A 23,376-nucleotide genomic window follows, 5' to 3' on the forward strand; every position below is an offset into this window, starting at 1 on the left:
CAACACACACGCAGTGAACACCCGCGAGGCTGGGGGCGTCCCCGGGGTCAGCTTGTGGGGACGGCCCGGCGGGGAGCACGGGGCGCCCTCCAAGTCCTCCATCCTGGGCACGGGCGGTGAGAGCGCTGCCGTTGGCCCCCATCGTCCAGGCCCCGCGGTCCCGGTGGCTCCGCGGAAGCAGCCACGCAGAGTTGGGATGCGCGGCCCCGGCAATGCAGCAGGCGGGAGAGCCAGCCGGACACGGCGCCATCTGCACGCACGTGGCCACAGAGATCGCACCGTCTCCGCTGCTCCTGACGTCCCGTCCAACCCCCAGCCCCCCCGCCTCCGCCAGGCTGGCCTCAGTGGCCACGCTGACTGGGTCACCAGAGGCTGCGCTGCTCCGCCCAGACTTCTGGAAACATCTGAGAGACCCGCGGGCAAAAGCTGCAGTGGGAGGGGCCCCCCGCACACCCCCCACCCGGCGGCTCCGGCCATTGCGACCCTGGCGCCGAGTGAGGAGAGGGGGCTGGACCCGAGCGGGCCGCCCAGCCCCACGCGGGGCCTCCAGGAGCAGAGGGTCCTGGGTACCAGGGCCGCTGCTGGAAACACGCGTTTGGATAAACTGAGATCACGGCTACCAGAGCCAGGCTCCAAGGCGGCCACGGCAGGAACGAAGAGCAGGCCTCCAAGCGCCCGAAGAGCTTTGAACGAGCCCAAGACAGACCAGCGCCAAAGCCGTAAGGACCAAGTTCTCACTGCGACATGGCCCTGGCCTCTTCTCAGGCTCCACCCGCACACATCACTGCTGTGAGCAGAGACGTCAAAACCAGTGGAGAGGGCAACGCAGGCTGATGACACGTCTGACTGAGGAAGCCCACAGTCCACCGGACAGACAGGGCCCAGCCTCACCTCCAGGGAGAAGGACAGACACACAGACACCTGCTTGGTCAGGGCCCAGCCTCACCTCCAAGGAGTCCCCGGATATGACCAGTGCACAGTCATGCTTCCTTCGAAAGGCATTCAGTTCCAAATGGGCTTCTCCCCGACTGGTTACCTCCATGAAAGGGGAAGAAGTGCCCAGTTACAACACTGTTTAACCACACAGACAAACAAGCCTGATGCACAAAGCACAGACCTTCAGACACTCCTAAAACCGGAAAGGGCTTTACACAGGAAATTCCATAGCCAACCGCTCTTTCAAATTTCTCCTACAGTGATGGGAATAAATACCTACTAATTTAATACGAATTGCTTTCCAACGTGTGGCAACTCAAGGCAGGAAACGTACACTGTAAAGTGCAGGGCAAGTACCACAATTACAGTAAGACAAAGTGAACAGAACTGGCTTGTCAAGAAAGAGGGACAAACGGCCCCCCACCACTGCCCCCATGAGCTAACAGGCGCCTTTGCGTAGCTGGGGAAGACAACTGGCTTTTCTCAATATACACGGGTAAGAGAGCATGATGACCGTTAACTGAAAGTCTCTCTACTTTCATAGGGCAGTGGGGGTGTGTGTGAGTGTTAACGCCAGGGATGCCCTTCTGCATAGTCACAGGTCAACACACCTCAGCATCACAGCCCGAGGAAGCTGAGTTCCTCGTGGCCACACAGCAGGGAGGGACGGAATGACCTAAAATCGAGGCTTCATTTAAAGACGCCTCTTTTCATAACATGCCAAGTGATACAAAATGCTTTTATAAAACTGTTTCTGTTGTCTCTACCATGGGTTTCAACTTATTCTATCAGTTCAAGCAAACTGAGTTATCTGGGAGATTGAATGGTGGAAAAGAGTAAAATCAAGTCATAATCTTGAAGTATCGTTAATTTTTGTATGAAAATATTTCAGAAACCAACATACTAGTTTTTGACATTCTTTCTGTGGAGATTTTATGGGGCATAAAAGAAATGATATATTACAGGACTGAAATAAAAAGCTTCATGGGTCCAGGTTAATCAATCCAGACTCATCTTTAGATAGGTAGGTTTTATTGTGGAAATTTTATTTGTGGGGCTATAACACTGCAAAGTCAACAAAAATTGATCTGAAGTTTTATCAGAATCATTAATAATTTAATTGCAAATAGTCGTCTGCAGGGCCTAATTTGTGATTCTGATGATTCGAAATAAACTACATTTACATGTAAATTATATTCAAATCACTATTTCTGTAGGTGCAAGGGCTTCCTTCGGAACAGAGACACACAATGTCTGTTCAGCTGCCATCAATCAAGACCCAAGAAACTTTTATGTTTTGTTTGAATCAAATTTCATCATAACTCGTAGATACAGTAAACACACAAATTTCGATCATTTCTCTTAATTTTCTTTGATCTAATTGAGGAAGATCATTTAATCTGAAGATGGTAGTAGATTAAAAACACATTTCGACTTTGTATTTAAAGCTTGTTTCACAAAAGCAGCTTCTGGACCACATGTATTGTGTCTAACTAATAGACAACGTCATTTTTTTCTCAATATATACTTTTATAAATTGAACAGAAAATGACTGCAGTATGTCTATTTTAAAATAGATATTTAGTCGTTAATAATTCTAATAGTACAACAGAAAAATACTCTTGAATTTAGACCTTGTTTTACTCTACCAAAAGCAGCTTTTTTTTTTTTTTTTTTTTGCAGTACGCGGGCCTCTCACTGTTGTGGCCTCTCCTGTTGCAGAGCACAGGCTCCAGACGCGCAGGCTCAGCGGCCATGGCTCACGGGCCCAGCCGCTCCGCGGCATGTGGGATCTTCCCGGACCAGGGCACGAACCCATGCATCGGCAGGCAGACTCTCAACCACTGCGCCACCAGGGAAGCCCAAAAGCAGCTTTTTGATCACATTTAATATATGTAACTAATAGAAATCTATTTCTAACATGTTTTTATAAACTGAGTAAGAAACTTACTTCTCTTTTAAAATAGTATCTATTAATTAATAAATAACTGCGTATACATTCTCACAAAACCAGTAAGTTTCGATTCAAAACATTTAAAATTCAAAGTGATGTGGACGTGCACTTACCGGCCTGAAAACGTGCGTGTCCTGCGTTCGAGACACCAGGTGAGAACTCTTGGCGATGCACGTGGCCGTCTCCAGTTTATCTCCCGTCAGCATCCATATCTAAGAAACAGTTTCAGCTGGTGAACCCCAACGCTATCACGTGTTCATCTCTGAAGTGTCTGCCCTTGAAAAGATATCTGCACATCCGTGTTTTCAGCATCACTATTGACAACAGCCAAACATGAAGCAACGCATGAGTCCACGGATGGACGATGGAGAAGCCAAACGTGGTCCATCCATACAATGAATATTAAAAAAGGCAGGGGATCTGACACCTGCAACACTATGCTGAGAGAAACAAACCAGTCACAACAGGACAAACACCGCATGATTCCACCTGAATGAGGTCCCCAGAGCAGTCAGACTCTAGAGACAGGAAGGAGATGGAGGGTGCCCGGGCTGGGGGAGGGGGAGCTAGCGTTTCACGGGGACAGAGTCTCAGTCTTACAGCATAAAGAGTTCAGGCAGGCGGAGGGTGCTGCTCGTTACACGACAGTGTGAATGTACTTAGTGCCGCTGCACCGTGCACTCAAAAATGGTGAGGATGGTAAACTTTACATCATGCACATTTTACCACAATGAAAGCCTCTGCCAACTTGCTTAACTGAAACAGGTAAGAGCAAAGTGACGTTTAGACACGGCAGCAGGGCTGAGGCAGGTGAGCGACGGGGGATCAGGAGCCTCGTGGCTGGGGCTGAGGAGGACGCCTGAGTATGTCAGAAGGCCACGTCTACACGGCCTCGCAGGCCAAGCAAACAGGCCCAAGGACCACAGGCCGAGGGCCTGCAGAGTTAGGGGGACCCTGACATCCTCGTTGTCACTTGTGTGAGTTTTTCGGTTGAAAACTGAGGTTCAAAATAGGTAAACGGGCAATAGTTAACCCGAAAGTTGTTTCGTATCAAATAAGTCATGTCAAATAACACCACTAAAAAATATATTTTTTTAAAATCTATCCCTTTTGTTTTACTTTTTATTTATTACTATTATTTTTTGGCCAGGCCGCATGGCTTGTGGGATCTCAGTTCCCAAACCAGGGATTGAACTCAGGCCACGGCAGTGAAAGCCCAGAACCCTAACCACTAGGCCACCAGGGAACTCCCGAACACCACCTTTACTTAAAAATATCAAACACATGCACATATTGTACGTGTAAACATCCCTAGACTGAAAAGAGAGCAAAACCAGGACACTTCACGCGTAACAGGATGGTGTACATATCTTTTCTATAACAGCAGCAATTTCTTGCTGCCATCTGACTTTTCAGATGTGTCATGTGTATCATACATAAATACGCATTTTTGGGAACTTACACGCTATACTGGTTCTCTGCTTAGGCACAATCTACCTGGGGCTCTTTGCAGTGTCTGAGGGTCTGTGTTTTTTACTTATGTTACACATTAATATTCACTTTACTGAGCCTGGATCTAAGACAACGACACGTCACCGTGACAAAGTTGGGGACAATTAACCCCACAGAACAAGAAGTCCCGCTGCTGATAACTCAGGGACAAGTGTGGCCTGGCCGAGCGCCACGTCTCGGGCTCAGAGGACGGGCTGAAACCACATCCTTGAACTATAACGGGACAAGAGTCTGCTTCTCCTGACGGAGCATGAGAAGGGAAAAGGGCAGAAGCCCAGCAAGTCTTACTGACTTCAGAGCTTAGCAAGCAGCTAATACAAAGCACCCAAATCTTTACACAAGAAACGCGCAGGCCTCGGCTGTGCTGACAAGCCGGCAGCGACACCCAAGAGCGAGACTGACGGGGAGCTCGTGAGAAACCACAATGGAACGAGCAGGCTGTCTGCCTCTAGTCAACCATGTTGCTCCACGCAAGCTTCTGTCGCACAGGCTTAGATCGGGTCACCGTTCTGAGGCTGAACTGCTCTCTTCCACTGTGACTAGCACCTGCACAGCACACGCAGATGCCAGCGGCCGCCCCTGCCACGGCCCTGAACGGGTGGGGAGGCTCCGACATCTCCCCCGCCCAGAGGCCTGGACGGCAGGGGCCCCCTTGCCGTGCCCGTCACAGGGCCCTCATCAAAACGTGCTGAGCGTATTGTTATTTGAAGCCGGCCACGGCTTTGCCTTCTGACATTTTCCTCCAGTTCTCTCTCTCTGCTCCAGTTAGACACAAGTATTTCTTTTAAAAGCAAGCTGTACTTTTTTCATTCTCAGTCCTCGAGGCAGCACTGAAATGCATTTTCTCAGCCATCTGTAACTGAACTTCAGCTTTCGTGAGAGCACAGGTAAGTAAGGCAAGAAAGCAGTTTCCTGAAAACTGAAACTTACACCACAACGTGCTAATCTCCCCTGGACCCGAAGAGGACAAACCGTTAGAAAAAGCCAGCAGGTCAGTAGGTCAGGCAGGGAGCATCATGCGGTCTACGGGGATATCCCCACGCGGATAAAAGGCTGCCGTGGGGAGCAGCTCGGGCTGGGACAGGCCTCAGGCTGCCGTGAGGACGCCCGCGGCCGGGAAGGCAGCCAGGAGGAGACGGCCGCCGGGAAGGGGGCAGCAGAACCGCTGTGTCTGGGTGACGTGCGGGGCGGGCCGGGGCTCCGCGGGACGCGTAGAGACCTCCGCTCACCAAGGCCCTCACCCCCTCCACCTCGGCGGGTTTCCCGGGACCACCTCCAGGGGGCGCCCGCTCCCTCGCGGTACCTTGAGGCCCGCGTTGCGCAGCATCTCCAGGGTGGGCCGCACGTCCGTCTGCAGCTGGTCCTCCACCCCCGTCAGGCACAGCAGTTCCATCTCCCGCTCCAGGCTCTCCACCACGGCGGCCACCTTGAGCGTCCTGTCGTGGATGCTCAGCTTGGCCTGGTTGTAGCGGTTCTGAGGACAGGCGGGCGGTGCTGTGACTCGCGCAGGGCTGGCCGAGGCGGGGACACCCGCGGCGCCGCCCCCGTGCGCACCTTCTCCCCGAGGCCACGGCCGCTCACCTCGAAGTCCTGGTACTGCTCGTCCGTCAGCGCCCTCTTGGCCACCACGAGGGTGCGCAGGCCTTCGCGGGCCATGTTGCCGCACTGGAAGAGAGAGGCAGGTCACACGCGGCCCGGCCGGCCCGCAGCCTCAGCCACCGCTCCTTGCAGCCACGGCCACGTCCTCCGCTAGCTCATCCCGCCCTGCTCCCCAGTCCTAGCTCCGTCTCGTTTCTAACAAACACACATCTGGGGGCAAAGAGGGGAGCCTGCGCGGAGAGGAAGGGGCTGCCCCCCAGGCACCGCCGCCTCGGCTCGCGGGCATCACGTCCACACAGAGGATGGGCTCGCACTGCAGGCTTTACAAAATCGCCCTTTCCGCTGCATGACGGACAGCGTAGGTGTATTTGTATTAGTATTTGGGGAACACACGTTGATAACCAACAATCCAGCTTGGGAGCTTCTGTGACACAGAACAGCCCCCTGTAAACTCAGGCTCTGAGTACCTGCTGGCTTTGGATAATGTGAAAGGCTTTCCCCACGACAAGAGTATTAACAACAAAGACTGCGGTGGGAGGGTGTGGAAAGATTTATCGATGGGAGAAACTACAATGTTGGAAATAAATGCACAAAGGATTTTTAATAAAGTTATCTGAAAAACAGTCTGACATTATCTGTCTGTTGCAAGACATTTATCGATTTGACCTCATAAAGCTAAATAAATTAAACAAGGATTTTATAATTAATTGCACATCATTATGACCCAAAGTAATTTTTATGGCATTTTACTAGGTCTTCAGGGAGTTTAATTTATTCATGTCCCTGATTAAATCCAGTGCCTGAAGGAGCTATTGATTCATATTGCCAATACCGTCGTGGACGTGGGCTGTGGCCCCTGGACTGACAGACTCCTGGCCTGAAGGGGGTTGGACACGCTTGAGCCCCACCGACAACATGCGCACAGAAGGGGGTCACACTCATGCATTCAGCGGTTTAGTATGAGGCCGCCCATACCTCCTCCCCCAGCCAGTCATTATACTGCACGATGGCGGACATGGCAACGTCGGCACCTTTCATGTAGAACGTGATCTCCGCTGTGGACTCGTCCTGGAACGAGACGGGAGCGAACACAGACATGCTGAGGCCACGCTGCGGCTACTGGGGGCTGCTCTAACGGGAACGCACCAGGAGGGCAATTCTCTGTGAACCCACTCCCCTGGGTGAGTTACTCAGACACCTTCTAGGCAGGGCTGTGTCCTCCCTAGATGCTCAGGCCACCAGGAACCGAGAGCATAATTGTGGCTCTCAAGATGCTGTGCTGAGGGTTTTGAAATAAAATCTGTAGATGAATATACGCCTTGGACTGCAAGGTAAATTCTCTCAAATTTCCAGAGCTTGAGTGAATAAGCTTCTTAGTTTAGCCAACTTCCAAGATGTATTTGTGGTATTCGCTACAAAAAATGTAATAGGGGTATATTTTAGCAACGTTATGGTCATAAATCACCTTCAGGTGAACTCTGGCTGCGACTGCTGTGGGAAACAAAGCAGCGCGAGCCGATTTCAAACATTCGTGAGCATCTACTTATCCTGCCTCAGCCGTCTTAGGAAAGTTGTTTTAAATCATGACTATTAGAGCCACACCAGCTTCTCAGCATAAATGATCAGTTTGGATTTTATTATTACAAAACACTGTGACGAGCATAAAGCCCTGGAGTGAGCCTTAAGAGACCACTGCAGTGTCCTCACAGTGACCAGAGCAGGCACCCAGCTCGGGGACAGAGGCCAGCGTACCCTGACGATGACCCCCATCCGCTTGCTCTCCGACGTGAAGGGGAAGGTCTGCAGGATGCAGTAGGTCAGGATCTGGCCGCTGGGGGTCCTCAGCTGCATGGACGTGAGGTCTCTGTTGACCAGAGTGAGGCCGACGCTCTCCGTCCACTGCACCAGGGCCACCTGCGGGAGACCAGCGAGACGTGAGGGCACTCGCTCCCCGGGAAGGGGTCATCAGGCCAGCGGTCAGTGAGCTCGCCGAGATGCCACCAAGAGATGAAACTGACCACATCCAGGCCCTGCTGTTTCTGAGGCCGCGTCTAGTATTCGTTACAGGGAAGCGATACGCAGCGAGACTGAGGGCCTTGGTCTTACCGTCGAAGATAAAGGCCGTTGGTGAGCACACTTGTGCTGCGATTTGTGTTACCAGCTGCCTACAGCTAGGGTTTAAAATCTATGCGGAGCGCCCGCCGGGCTGGACGGCTCGGAGAGCAGGTGGGGCTGGGCTCGAGGACGCCCGCGACAGTGATGCCCTGAATCCCTCATGTGTCTCCATCACGGACCAACTGGCGACTGGGGGCTCCACAGCCAGCACGTCTGCGGAGAGGGCAGGCCCGGGCGCCAGGCCCAACTCCGACAGTTGGAAGCCCCGTGACCTGGTCCTTTGCGTACTGAGGCTCACCGCCTGTTCTGTGGAAGATGTGTTTGCAAACTGTTCTAAAGGGGGAACGATCAGAGGAGGCCCCCTGGCATGTGGCAAGGACTCAAAAATAGAAAGTATTCTTACTTACAATCCTTTATGATTTAAACGTAAAAATCTTAAGTGGAAAAATAAATTTTAAAGTTCACCACTTATGCATAGTAATTTTTATGACAATAAGCGTTTTCAGAAAAAAATTGTCTCTAAAAGCAACTTCACTGCAAGAAATTCATGACGTGCTGCCCCCGCCGTGCAGGTGAGGGCCCCGCGGCCGCAGGCAGTGGCTCCTTCCCCCTGGGGGCTCTGGGCCTCTCCTGACCCTGGCGCCTCGCCCTCACCTGCAGTTCCTTTCACCACCTGTGCTTTTAGCGTTTGCCCTGGGGTTCTGAGAAATCATATCATTCAAGAGCATTTTAAATTCTGTCTAGTGTGCAAATGTTACTGTTCTCTCCTAGTCATTCCTGAAAACTCCCGTCTGACGAGATCCTCAGCAGCTCTGGTGCCGAGGTGAGACCGCTCAGTTCGGAATCCTCGAGCTGCCGTGTACCAGCTCCGTGAATCTGGGTGACAGGCTGCACCCCTAAGCCCCGGTCTCCTCGTCGATAAGATGGTGACGACCTCCCAGGGTTACGCTGAGGTCTGACCCACCCGTGGGGCGTTTGGCACATTGATGATCAATGTCAGGGTTTCACCCTCCGCCCTTTCTCACGTAAGCCATTTAGGCGGAGCGGGAATCACTTTACGAATGAGGTTTTCCAAGTAATTTTCCACAAATATAACTGGAGAAAAGTCCCGACAAGCTTGTCAAGTGTCTGACATTGTGGGGTGGGCCGCATGGTACGGGTGGACAGGGTGTCCGAAGACAGCGAGGCAGAAAAAGCCGGCGCGAGACACTTTCTGGGGCTGCAGGGGCGCCCCGTGGGGCGGGGATGCCCTGGGGCACAGCCGAGGGCGACACTTTAAGTCGCCTGTGCCGGTCCCTTGGTGCCTGGCTCCCCACACACTCCCACATGGCTTCCCTGAAAGGGGTCCAGAACAGATGGTACCCAGCCTCTCCCGGAAAGGGTGACTTCAGTTCCCAAACATTTTCTAGGATTTTGCAAAGGACCTAAACAGACAAGCGGGACGACTGTTTCAGAATAGTAAAGGCATACTTTTTTATACGGTTTTAAATTACAATTTCGTCTTATTTTATACGTAGTCAATGCATCAGAATTCATCTTATAAAAACTTCTGGTATTTTAAAAAGTGTACATGGTAGAGTTGGCCTGTGATAAACAGGTTACAGCAGCTTCGGAGAAGCAGGAGTTGGAGTGAGGGTCATGCTGAGGGGGGTCCCGGGGCCCCGGACTTGCAGCTGGCATCTCGAGGGAGCCCTGCGCCAACCAGGCCCAGGATGCGCGTCCAGCAACCGCCAGCGAGCCCAGCCCCCAAGCCCAGGTGGGCCGGGCCAGCTCGGGAGTGAGAGCCCACCCTGGACAGAGAAGGCGGAGCCGAAGGAAGGACGTCCTCCCCGCAGCTGGGCAGCCCGAGGGGCGGCACTCACGCACGGGAGCTTCCAGTAGAGGAGAGGACAGACCGACACAGCACCAGACGGCCCGACAGCCCAGCGGCCGAGGCCGCAGCAAGGCCACCCGCGGTGGACGCTCCCGCCCTGCTGCCCAAGGGGACACTGGCTGAGGCCACCATACCGCCCGGCACAGCCAGTCCACGAGGCTGCAACCAGGGTCTCCACGAGACACGTGAGCGCAGCGGGCTCTGAAGGCCGGGCCCCGCCGGACTCCTGACCCCCATGCCAGTGTCCACTGAAATGGCTTCTTCCCAGCCCCAGTCCTGGTTTGCTGGCAGCAGTGGAGACGCCTGTCAATACTCCTGACACCGGAGTCCAGCTGCTGGCTTACAGGGCGGATGACATCAGCTTTCTAGGGGCCCTGTCAGCTCTGGGGTCCCACGAACGCATTAAATGTGACACAGTGAGTCACCGTGGAGCTCGAATTAGAAGCCGCATGCCCTGGCTTTCCAGCGCATTACTAGGATACTGAAGCAGGCCGGAATCCTAACATGACGCCACGAGGATACAGTACTATAATTTAGAGCATCAGTGATATACTCCAAATTATAGCTCTAAAAGAAGACACCTGGACGTCAGCACGTCGAGTGGGGGCAAGTCAACAGCTCTGCAACCCCAGTGCAAATGTAAAACGAACGTGAAACTCCATAGACTATTTCTATACGACTTCTCTGTGTCTGCAGATGACCCAAGACCCCAAGTTTCATTTTCGGTTTACACAGTGAAAGGTTACTATTACATTCTGACCTGTAAATTGTATCTCCCTGCGAACACCCTCTCATCTCACTGGGTCCCGCTGCAGTCAGGACCTGAGTTTCTCTATTTGGTGACTCACACCTGGTTACTGTTTAGTTTATGCTTGGTTTCATAACCCACTGGGGGTAGCGACGTATCAGAGGAGTCCGCTGGGCTTCTGCTGCCTGGTCCAGCATCTGTACAGCTGTTCCTAGTCAGTAAGCATGTCGAGGTCTCGCTATATAATGCCGACCAGGAGAAGAGCGTTCACACACTCAACGCGACGGGCGCTTCCGTTAGTCTTCTAATGTCAGTGCTTAGCGCTGGGCAGGATTCTCTCTGGTGATGTAAAATGTAACATTTCTGAACAGACTTACAAGCCAGCAGCCACGAAGGGGGGACACGAACGTGCAGAACTGGCCGCCATGCGCTCGGCACCTCAGTGGAGGCCGCCACGACGCCCACGGCGACCGGAGGGTCCCCCTGCAGCTTCGAGCTTTGCCACCTGGCCCTGGAGTGCAGCGGGGCTGGGGGAAAGCGGGTCAGCATTCGGACCGTTCCCTCTGTATGTCTGAAATAAACTAGAGGTGTTCTTTTCAGAAGGCTCTGAGGGCTCACTTACATCCAGTGATACTGAACGTCGAAATCAGAGGAAGGAAAATTTCTAAGGAATGGGCAGTTTGACTCTATTTTCTTCCTGAGGACGTTTAAGCGATTAGACCAAACACACGTCTTGAAAGCATGATGCCTCCCCTACAGCAAAATGAACAGCACGGCTGCCGAGGGTGGAGACTCGCCAGGCGGTCGGAGCACAGTGGGGAGTGGAGGCTGTGCCGGCCAAGGCCTCCCCTGGAGCCCCGTGCAGACCCGCTGGGCACAGTCCACTCGGTGTCCCCCGTGACGGAGCTGAACGTCCAGTGACGGAGCTGGACAACAGCGTGGCGAGCCTGCGAATGGCCTCGGGTCGCCCCCGCCGGCCGCCTGGGCCTCTGCGGCCACACGCCACCAGCCGTCCTCCAGCCTCGCCGGGGCTGCCTGCCGGCTCCCCGTCACCTTCCCCCAAACCCCCCGCTCTCTCCGCTGTGGCTCCCCCTCCCGCCACGCTGCCATGTCCCCCACCCGGGCCTCCAGCAGCCCCGAGACCCCCGGTGCCTGCTGTGCTCACTGCTCTACCCTCAGGAACCAGCGCAAGACATTCCTTCAATCAGCGAGAACTAACAATCGCTGATTTAAGGTGATTTAACAGTGGCAAGTTCAACGGGACACTGAAGACAGGTGTGAAAACACAGCCGGAGCAGTTTTTGGGTGCTGGCTTGTGTGAGGCAGTCTCCTAGGACCCGGGAAGAGATGGGGTTGAAGCGCTAGTCCAGTGTGATCTGGGCTTCGAGCGTAAGAAACCTGATTCTCGCCCTGGGATTACTAGTTCACCTCTAACCACTTCTTAGCGTGCAAAGTGCCCGTCACCCGAACGAAGCTCCAAGGCTCGCTGTTCCGTGGCTTTACACGGTCACATCCACGGCTGTTTTGGGTGATGCAGTTGTTCAAATCTTTGGCTTCTGTTTAAACAGAGTGCTCGTTTTCTCGCGATTGAGTTTTGGGAGTTCTTCATCTATGTTGGTCACTAGTCATTCATCAGATATGTATTTCGCAAACATACCCTACAAACCTGTGGCTTGCCTTCATTTTCTTAACAATGTCTGTCGAAGAACGTAGGATTTTTACCTTTAAGTCTAGTTTATCAATTCTTTTCTTATACAATTTGTACTGTTTGTGACCTATAAAATCGTTGCCTAACTAACTCAAGGCTACAAAGGTTTTCTTCTAGAAATTTTATACTTTTGGTTTTTCATTAGGTCTATGACCAATTTGAGTTAATTTTTATAAGAGTGAGAGAGATTAGTTTAGGCTCTTTCTGCATATGGCTGTTCAAATGTTCTGGGTCCCCTAGAGAAATGGAAATAAAAACAAAAATAAACAAATGGGACCTAATGAAACTTAAAAGCTTTTGCACAGCAAAGGAAACCATAAACAAGACGAAAAGACAACCGTCAGAATGAGAGAAAATATTTGCAAATGAAGCAACTGACAAAGGACTAATCTCCAAAATTTACAAGCAGCTCATGAAGCTCAACATCAAGAAAACAAACAACCCAATCCAAAAATGGGCCGAAGACCTGAATAGACATTTCTCCAAAGAAGACATACAGACTCTGCCAACAAACACAGGAAAGGATTCTCAACATCACTAATCATTAGAGAAATGCAAATCAAAACTACAGTGAGGTATCATCTCACACCGGTCAGAATGGCCATCATCAAAAAATCTACCAACAGTAAATGCTGGAGAGGGTGTGGAGAAAAGGGAACCCTCCTGCACTCCTGGTGGGAATGTAAATTGATACAGCCACTGTGGAGAACAGTATGGGGGTTCCTTAAAAAACTAAAAAGAGAACTACCATACGACCCAGCAATCCCACTACTGGGCATATACCCTGAGAAAACCATAATTCAAAAAGAGTCACAATGCTCATTGCAGCTCTATTTACAATAGCCAGGACATGGAAGCAACCTAGGTGTCCATGGACAGACGAATGGGAAAAGATGTGGCACATATATACAATGGAATATTACTCAGCCATAAAAAGAAATGAAATTGAGTTATTTGTAGTGAGGTGGATGGACCTAGAGTCTGTCATACAGAGCGAAGTAAGTCAGAAAGAGAAGAACAAATACCATATGCTAACACATATATATGGAATCTAAAAAGAAAAAAAATGGTCATGAAAAACCTAGGGGCAAGACAGGAATAAAGACGCAGACCTACTAGGGAATGGACTTGAGGATACGGGGAGGGGGAAGGGTAAGCTGTGACAAAGTGAGAGAGTGGCAGGGACATATGTACACTACCAAATGTAAGGTAGATAGCTAGTGGGAAGCAGCCGCATAGCACAGGGAGATCAGCTCCGTGCTTTGTGACCGCCTGGAGGGGTGGGATAGGGAGGGTGGGAGGGAGGGAGATGCAAGAGGGAGGGGATATGGGAACATATGTATATGTATAACTGATTCACTTTGTTATAAAGCAGAAACTAACACACCATTGTAAAGCAACTATACTCCAATAAAGATGTTTAAAAAATATGTTCTGGGTCCCATTTATTTAAATAATCATCCTTTCTGCATTGGATTTCCTTGGCATCTGTATAAAAAATCAACTGACATCTTGGTAACAAACTGACATCTTGGTAACAGAAAGTCTTCCAATCCACGTGCACAATATGGTTCTCTATATAGACTGTCCTTGAGTTTTCTTCATTGTCTTACACTTCCCAGCATACAAATCCTACACATACTTTGTTAGATATATCCTTAAGCATTTCATGGGTTTTTTTTTTTTGGTGCTTTATAAATGGTACATTTTTAAATGCCAGTTTCTAATTGCTCATTGCTAGTATATACAAGCATGAGTGATTTTTGTATATGGCTATCATAATGTGCAACTTTGGTAAACTCACTTATTAAATCTTAGTAGAGAGTTAAATTTTTGGTAGAGCCTTTGGGATTTTATATGGAGACAATCACATCATCTATTAAAACAAGAGACAGTTTTGTTTCTTCCTCTTTTCTGGTCTACCGAGGTTTTATGTTGTTCTTTAGATGCCATTTTGCTAATATATATTTTTCCTGAACATGGTTATTTAATGAGGTTTTCAAAAATAATAGCATTTGGGCTGTGTTTTAATATACTCTCATAAAAATTTAAGCTCATCTATTATACACTCTTCATATGTGTAATTTTATGTGTGTATTCTTAGTCTGCATTCACTGTTTTGTATTATTTACTATTTTTGCCAACAGTTTTTCCATTTTATTTACTTTTCAAAGGATCAGCTTTTGAATTTACTGCTTATTCAATCAGTATAAGTATCATCTGCTCGTGTGGACATTTGTGTGCAAGAATCAGCTAAAGTTTATGACAAACCATGAGCGGATGACTTAAAAACAGAAGCGCGTCCCACCCTCAACAGCACTGCTTTTGATTTACTCTAATGTATGCAGTGTGCTGTGGATTTAAATTCACTTTATCGTGTCTGCTTATTGAAGCAGGACTCAATCAGTATATTCAATCAGTATATATCCAACTTTTACGTTTTCCTTTATCTTTTCTTTCTCTTACTTTCCTTTGGTCTTGCCTTTTTCTTCTAAACGTTTTAGTTGGACGCCAACCTCATTTGTTTCGTTTCTTTTTACCAGTGCACAGCCCCGGTTTGATTTGCAAGGCACTGCCTAACACATAAGCCGGTGGAGGTGGAGTTTCCATCTGCTGACGGCTCCCGGGAGGTGGTGTCTTAGCGGGAGACTCTCGGTGTTCGCATGGAGGCTGCTTCTGACCACTGGCTTCCCCTGACCACGGCCCCTCTTGGGATGTTATCCCTGTATTGGGTCAGATTGCCGCTACATGGGGTCCTTCTAACAGAACAAGAAAGCTGCTGGGGGCAGCTGGAATTTTTAGGTCTCTGACTCAGAATTCATCTCAGGAGCAGTTAACACACTGCTGCTTGCTTTCCCCATTGGTGTGGCCCTCCCAGTGGAAGGGGCAGAGGAGGTGCCACCTCTTCCTGTTTCCTTTGGATGCTTTCAGTGGTGGTACAGGCCATGTAAGAATGACTATTTCTCTAACTTAGCTCTAAGACATTTCTAACAATGCGATTATTGACAATAATACAAAGGTCAAAATAATCAAAATGTGAGTGTAAAAGTTACATATCTAAGTGGGAGCCTCCGCTAACTCTCATCCAGAGGCCACGTCAGCAGCACACTTGGGTAATCGCTGTCACAGGCAACTGGTTTATGCTTTCACACTTCTCCATGCTACGTAACTCGTGCAGGGCAAGATTTTATTATTAATTTTCTCTCCAATTCCATTATTCAGAAATTTCTGTTCTATCATTCTTTTTTTAATCAAAGTTTCCTTTTTTCTCGCTTTGTACATTTATTTTATTTTTTTATTCAGTTTTTGCTGCGTTGGTCTCCGCCGCTGCGTGTGAGCCCTCTCCAGTTGTGGCGAGCAGGGGCTACTCTTCGTTGCGGTGCACGGGCCTCCCATTGCGGTGGCCTCTCTCCTTGCAGAGCACGGGCTCTAGGCACACAGGCCTTAGCAGCTGTGGCTTGTGGGCTCTAGAGCGCAGGCTCCATAGTTGTGGTGCCTGGGCTTAGTTGTTCCGCGGCATGTGGGATCTTCCCAGATGAGGGCTCAAACCTGTGTCCCCTGCATTGGCAGGCAGATTCTTAAGCACTGCGCCACCATGGAAGCCCTGTGCTATCATTCTTGAAAAGCTTGGGAGAAGTTTCCTTTACCATATTAGCAATTACACCCGCATAGCTGCCAGCTTTACTCCAGGGACACATTTATTATTATTATTATTTTTTGCGGTACGCAGGCCTCTCACTGTTGTGGCCTCTCCCATTGCGGAGCACAGGCTCTGGACGCGCAGGCTCAGCAGCCATGGCTCACAGGCCCAGCCGCTCCATGGCACGTGGGATCTTCCCGGACCGGGGCACGAACCCGTGGAACCCGTGTCCCCTGCATCGGCAGGTGGACTCTCAACCACTGAGCCACCAGGGAAGCCCCCAGGGACACATTTTTTACCGTGTACTTTATAAATCATAATTCGATCACTGACATGTCTTCATTTTCAATTGTGGTACTACCATCACGGTTCTAATTTAATAGAATTATGAACATAACGTGAACCTGCTCGCCTGGAAAAGCTGCCAGTCAATACTCATGGCAGGCCGTGTGGTTCGCGTGCTGTCCCGCTCCTGAGGGTCACGGACGGGGGCTCACGTCGCAGACAGGGACCTGCTCCCCACAGACGTGCAGATGCCACACCACAGTGAGTCCTGCTTCAATAAGCAGACACGATAAAGTGAATTTAAATCCACAGCACACTGCATACATTAGAGTAAATCAAAAGCAGTGCTGTTAAGGGTGGGACGCGCTTCTGTTTTTAAGTCATCCACTCATGGTTTGTCATAAATTTTAGCTGATTCTTGCACACAAATGTCCACACGAGCAGATGATACCTACACCCTGAAATAATACTTAATATAGAAATTACCTATGTGAGGGACATGGCCACAGAGGAGAAAGGATGTTACCAACAGACAGCAAGTTTACAGGCTTAAGAGTCACTGAAAATCACGGCCAATCAATCTTTCTGAACCAACGCGGGCAGGGGTCTTGGGGTTGCGTCGCACTGGCCTAGCTCGCCTGAGGCGCTGCCCCTGAGCTGATTCGGTGGCGCCTGTTGGTGACGCTGGCTCCGTCTCAGCTTCCTGAAGCTGCACTGGACACACAGCTCACGAGGGCCGGATTTTAACTTTGTCCAGGAATTTCCAGGAACATTTAAAGTTTGCTAAGCTGGAGTCTGCTATGCTGAGGCTGCAAAGTGACAGGCAAGTGAAACTTTCTACGCTCTTGGAGAAAATGAAATATTGATCACTTATCAAAAGAAACAGCGACCGGGGCCTAAGTAGGCTGCAGGTTCTGAATCCGAAATCACCCCTCCCGCTCTGACGCTCCAGCACCCACTGCAGGTGACAGCTCCGAACACACACGTCACTGCAAAGTGCCCAGTGACCACGCCTCAGAAAGCCTTTACCAGCTTCAATTCCCCAGAATTCCAGTATCTGTATAAAAAAATGCATTTGTGCACACGCAGGGTAAGGTAGGAGAGCCTCTCTGTTTTCAGGAAAGTGAAAATGAAGAACTGCTGCAAGATCAGAGACTCAAAAACCAGCACGTTCTACTCAATAAGTCACATTCTTTCTGAAAACTAAGATGAGATGACACAAGAGCCATAAGCAAACAGGGAAAGTAAGAGAATAGTGTTGCTGCAGAGTGTGCAAAGCCAGTTAAGTCTCCTACACGGAATAGGCTGCTTATTAACCGTACACGTTGGGATAGGTCAAGGCTGAGGGCAAACAGAGAACACCAACCGAGCCATTTCCCTGAAAAAAGCTCCAGGGTGCAATATTCTAAGCACTTTATTCAATAAAAAATGCTTTTAAAACAGTACTTTGGTGATTGGGAAACACCGCCATCATCCGTCAACCTAACGCAGCGAAGTTCAATAAGCGAAATAATGAACCGTTCAGATGATCTTCCTCGGGCTCTGGGGACCTGCAAACACTGCATCGACAGAGTGCTTTAAAAATTATGATGAAGTTGAGTCTTTTCATTTTTAGATGTAAAGCACGTGTTAGGGATTTCTTAAAGGCTATTTAATGCTTTGCACTTTTAATCATGGTCCAATTTCCAAAGTGGGAAGAAAGTTTGAAGTTCTGGGAATCTTGGAATCAGTGAAACCCTCTCTACTGTGAATTCCTGCTTTAAGATTTCAAAAGTGTTGTAACATAAAAACCTAAAGATAAAAAAATCCCAGGTATTTTCAACAAAATTTTTATTTACTTTTGGGAGGTAATAAGGTAAATACGTAATACAGGATTTTTGAAACTTCCGATAAAATTTTCCTTGGGAAACATCTGTGGTCTAAGTTTCCCATGCTCAGGACTGGAAAAGCACACGTTTTCAGTATGTAATCACGTGGAACTTGAGAGAATCTCTAGAATGCTAGACTATGAAAAACAATGTGCTTAACCTTCCTTTGTAAGAAAAAGCGGTGGTGCATGTCCTCTCGAAGAGCGTCACCGGGACCCGGTACCTGTCTCAAGGCCGGCAGGGCGCGGCAGGATGACAGGTGCAGCTCCTGTGCATCCTAACCACCCACCCCATCAGCCGAGGCCGCCACATCTGCTGGGACCACTGAGCTGTGCACGTCCTCCTAGGTTCCCCGTCACCCAGTAAAAACATCTGGTACACACACACGATTCCAAAAGTCATACTGAGCTGTGGCTGCAAAGAGATTCTCACACACCTATTGGTTAACATAATCTATAAAACAGAGCAGTGGTGATGATGAAGGGGACCTTGAGCTCCCGCCCACCGCGTAACTGACCTGGGACGTGGCGCCTGGAATATGCGCCCTGAAGACAGCGGGGTGCTTCCACACCCCCTGCTTTCCCCTCTGTACAGTGACTAAGCTACCCTGTGGAGCGACTCAGCAACTGACCACACCGCAGGCAGCCCCAGTTTCCACGGGCTCTCCTAACACTTCCTGGGAAGAGAGGCATGGTGTCTCACAAAAGGAAAAGTATCTAACTCCGAGACACCGCCCGGCTAAATCACAGAGACAGCTCCTCCCGGACCAGCTGGGGATGCAGTGACGGGGATGCGGTACCGAGGCCCCGTGTCGATGAGGTTTATCTCAGGTCACCACCACACCTTCTGGCCCCGCTCCAATCGGATCAGCAGTGCCGTCCCACCACCTCCCAGGTCTGGGGTTCTGTCTGCCACGATGCACAGAGCCCAGGTCCCGGAAGACGGAATGAAAGCACAGACTCTGCACATGACAGAAGCACCGCGTGGCTGGGACACGTCACACGGCGCGGACGAAACGTCAGAGGGCATTGGGAGGGCAAAGCTGGCGAGGGCCACAGTCACTTGAGATCAGGTGCAGAGCTGCTGCTTTTCCTTCAGCTTTTTCATTCTTTCTGGTTGAATACCAAAATTCTGACTCATTATAAAAGCAGTTAAGTTTACTGTAACCGCTTCAAATAATAAACAGTGCTTGGAAAACAGAACGTCCCCGTCACCCCCGTCACAGGGGTGCACCCAGCCCACTAGCTGCTCGAGACCAAGACGAGTGTTGGCATCGGGCAGAACTGGACACAGGCCGGGGCAGAGGTCAGGCCTGTGGGCACCACGCGAGCGGCCAGACTTGAGGGCCTCATATCTGGAAATCACCATGAGGCCCAGGCCCACTTCGTAGAGCGGGAAGGTGTCAGGCACGGGGCAGGCACCACGGGCTCTGGAGCAGACGGCTGCCAGCAAGAGAGTGCCAGGGACAGTGGCACAGCTGCGCGCAGGAGCCCTGGAGAGTGAACTGGGGGAGGGAGGCCGGTCCTGCGGTGTGGCGCCAGGGGGCTGGGCCTGGAGAGATGTCCTCAAGGCAGGTGCCCTTGCCTCCTAACTCTGGGCACCAAGACTGGAGGCGTGACCCCGAGGTCACAGCAGTGGTGACAACCACAGAGAAAAGAGGAAACGCTGAGTTTCAGTGGAGATGAAGGACCAAGTGGGAATGTTCTCAGCTTTCCATGTTGAAAAAAAACCAAACTTTCATCTTTTTGGCTGTTTTTTCACCACCTATAAGCACTGACATGACTAACAACATGTTATAATTTCTAAATTGACAAAACAAAGGTGGTGCTGGGAAAACTGGACAGCTACATGCAAAAGAATGAAATTAGAACATTCTCTAACACCACATACAAAAAAGAAACTCAAACTGATTAAAGACCTAAATGTAAGACCAAAAACCATAAAACTGCTAGAAGAAAGCATAGGCAGAACTCTCTCTGACATAAATCGTAGCAGTATTTTTTTAGATGTCTCCTAAAGCAAAGGAATTGAGAGGAAAAATAAACAAATGGGACCTAATTAAGCTTAAAAGTTTTTGCACAGCAAAGGAAACCATCAGCAAAACGAAACAAGCTATTGAATGGGAGAAAATATTTGCAAGTGATATGACCGATAAGGAGTTAACATCCAAAACATATAAACAGCTCATACAACTCCACATCAAAAGACAAACAACCTGATTAAAAAATGGGCAGAAGACCTGAACAGACATTTCTCCAAAGGAGACATACAGATGGCCAACAGGCACATGAAAAGATGCTCAACATCGCTAATTATTAGAGAAATGCCAATCAAAACCACGATCAGACAACACCTCACAGCGGTCGGAATGGCTATCATCAAAAAGACAAGAAATAACAAACGTTGGCAAGGATGTGGAGAAAGGGGAACTCTTGTGCACTGTTGGCGGGAGTGTAAATTGGTGCAGCCACTGTGGAAAACAGTATGGAGGTTCCTCAGAAAACTAAGAATAGAACTACCATATGACCCAGCAATTTCACTCCTGGCTATATATCTGAAAAAAACGAAGACACCAATTCAAAAAGATACATACACCCCAATGTTTGTAGCAGCATTATTTACAATTGCCAAGATATGGAAGCAACCTAAGTGTCCATCAGCAGGATAAAGAATGGATAAAGAAGATGTGGTATATATATACAATGGGATACTATGCAGCCATAAAAAAAGAATAAAATTTTGCCACTTGCAGCAACGTGGATGGACTTGGAGGGTGTTATGCTAAGTGAAATAAGTCAGACTGAGAAAGACAAATACTGTATGATACCACTTACATGTGGGAAATCTAAAGAATACAACAAACTAGGAAATATAACAAAAAACAGACTCACAGATATAGAGAACAAACTAGTGGTCACCAGTGTGGGGAGGGACGGGGATGGGACAAGATGGGGGAGGGGAGTAAGAGGTACAAAATATCATGTATAAAATAAGCTACAAGGATATATTGTACAACACGGGGAATACAGCCAATCTTTTTTAAAAAATAATCTTTTATTTATTTATCTATTTTTGGCTGCACTGGATCTTCCTTGCTGCACACGGGCTTTCTCTAGTTGCGGCGAGCAGGGGCTACTCTTCCTTGTGGTGCACGGGCTTCTCGTTGTGGTGGCTTCTCTTGTTGCAGAGCATGGGCTGTAGGCACGCGGGCTTCAGTAGTTGTGGTGCGTGGGCTCAGTAGTTGTGGCTCATGGGCTCTAGAGCACAGGCTCAGTAGTTGTGGCGCACGGGCTTAGAGGCTCTGAGGCATGTGGGATCTTCCCAGAGCAGGGCTCGAACCCGTGTCCCCTGCATTGGCAGGTGGATTCTTAACCACTGCGCCACTAGGGAAGAAACCCAGCCAATCTCTTACAATAACTATAAAAGGAGTATAACCTTTAAAAATTGTGAATCACTAACTATCCTGTACACCTGTAACTTACATGACATTGTACATCAGCTCTACTTCAATTAAAAAGGAAAAGGAAATACCTATGTGACTAAAGCTTCAAAAGTAAATTTGCTCTCGAACAAGAAAGCTGTGTTAGGAGCTGGTAATGCCCTGAGCCTGCTGGTGCACTCAGGGTTTATCATTAGGGAGCGAGAATGCCCTAGCTGGGCCCCTGCGCTCTGCACCGAGACTGTCAGGGGCGCTGCTGACAGCACTGGGCCTCACCTCATATCCTGAAAGCACGTCAAAAGGAAAGATTTACAAGACTCAGTGGTTCTCAGTTGTGGGTGCAACTTACTGGATTTTCAGAATGGAGAAACGTCAGTCCCACCAGGCCTGCTGGAAAATCAGCACTTCTAGAACTGAGGATGTGTATAGAGAACGGCAAGTATGAAAAAAACAAAACAAAGCTAGTAGTCCACGGGATGTGTAGACAGGGTTAAGAACCCGTGCCGGTGGTCCACCTGTAGCCCCCAGGGGTCTGCAGACGAGGCCGTGCGGGCACTTTTGGGAACGAGAGTACTGTCATGGAAACCAGAGGAGGGACACCGCCGGCTGTTGCCGAGCAGGAAGGCTGCACAGCACAGAGGAGCCTGCCCGTGGGCAGCAGAGGGGCCCCTCCTGGACGCAGAGCCAGGGGTTGCGGGAGTGCTGTCAGGGAGGAAGGACCCTTCTCTTTGGAAATAAACTTGTTAATGGGATCGGCAGGGTCCTCTCTTGAAGACATTAGGTCAGAGTTCTTAAAACCTTTGATTGAAGGCATTTTTTGAGAGGTTACTTACTTATATGATCCAGTTTTACAAGCTAGTTGAAGAAGTCTGATGACTTTACAGAATTATCAGAACCCTGAGTACAAAGGGTAGATGAGAAAACTATACATAAAGTACACTAAGGGGGCTTCCCTGGTGGCGCAGTGGTTGAGAGTCCGCCTGCCGATGCAGGGCACACGGGTTCGTGCCCCGGTCCGGGAAGATCCCACATGCCGCGGAGCGGTTGGGCCCGTGAGCCATGGCTGCTGAGCCTGCGCGTCCGGAGCCTGTGCTCCGCAACGGGAGAGGCCACAACAGTGAGAGGCCCGCGTATTGAAAAAAAAAAAAAAAAAAAAAAGTACACTAAGATTGTACAGGAAGTGGACAAATTAATTTAATAATAATTTTTATCAACCTAAAAATCAAAGAATGACTGATGTAAAGTCAGAAATGACTCATTTATCACACTTAAGATTTTACCATTTCTGTCTTCTGTAGATTTTTGAAATTATTTACATCCTAATTCTGTTTTGAAACACATACATCGTATCTAAATTCTGGCAAAAATAACTGGAAATTTAACGTGCAAATCTGAAGATTCACTTGGAGAGAAGAGGACACGGGAGGGTGCAGCCTGCAGACCTTACGGAGTCAGTAAGCTCCCTGAGTCCGCTCACGGCTTTCCTGGAACTGACTCGAGGCTGTTCTGGGACGTGTGGGCACAACAACGCAAGGCCTGGGTCAGGGCAGGGGTCCCACCAGGAGGGAGCTGGCCAGATTTCTGGCCTGTGGCGAACGCCCGCACTGAAAACTACCGTCAAGCCCCCTCCTCACCCCCCAAGAAACTCCTCAGGCCCGGAGCCTGATGAGCCCTCGGAGAGGCGCCGTCTGCACCCCGA

General features: G+C 49.6%; 1 protein-coding gene across 4 annotated transcripts in view; it reads right to left on the reverse strand.

Moving 5' to 3' along the window:
- Positions 1 to 23,376, reverse strand: part of ATP9B (ATPase phospholipid transporting 9B (putative)) — a 217,092-nt gene that overhangs the window by 19,450 nt on the left and 174,266 nt on the right. For all 4 annotated transcript variants that reach the window (XM_079941711.1, XM_079941710.1, XM_079941712.1 and 1 more), the window contains 6 exons: positions 7,754 to 7,915; positions 6,977 to 7,069; positions 5,984 to 6,067; positions 5,706 to 5,876; positions 3,004 to 3,102; positions 947 to 1,036 (listed from right to left, as the gene is read on the reverse strand). In XM_079941711.1, the coding sequence (XP_079797837.1) occupies positions 947 to 1,036; positions 3,004 to 3,102; positions 5,706 to 5,876; positions 5,984 to 6,067; positions 6,977 to 7,069; positions 7,754 to 7,915 (699 nt within the window). The remainder of the gene's footprint in view (positions 1 to 946; positions 1,037 to 3,003; positions 3,103 to 5,705; positions 5,877 to 5,983; positions 6,068 to 6,976; positions 7,070 to 7,753; positions 7,916 to 23,376) is intronic.

Source organism: Stenella coeruleoalba (genome assembly GCF_951394435.1).
Source record: "Stenella coeruleoalba genome assembly, chromosome: 14".
In the NCBI taxonomy this organism is placed as follows: Eukaryota; Metazoa; Chordata; class Mammalia; order Artiodactyla; family Delphinidae; genus Stenella; species Stenella coeruleoalba.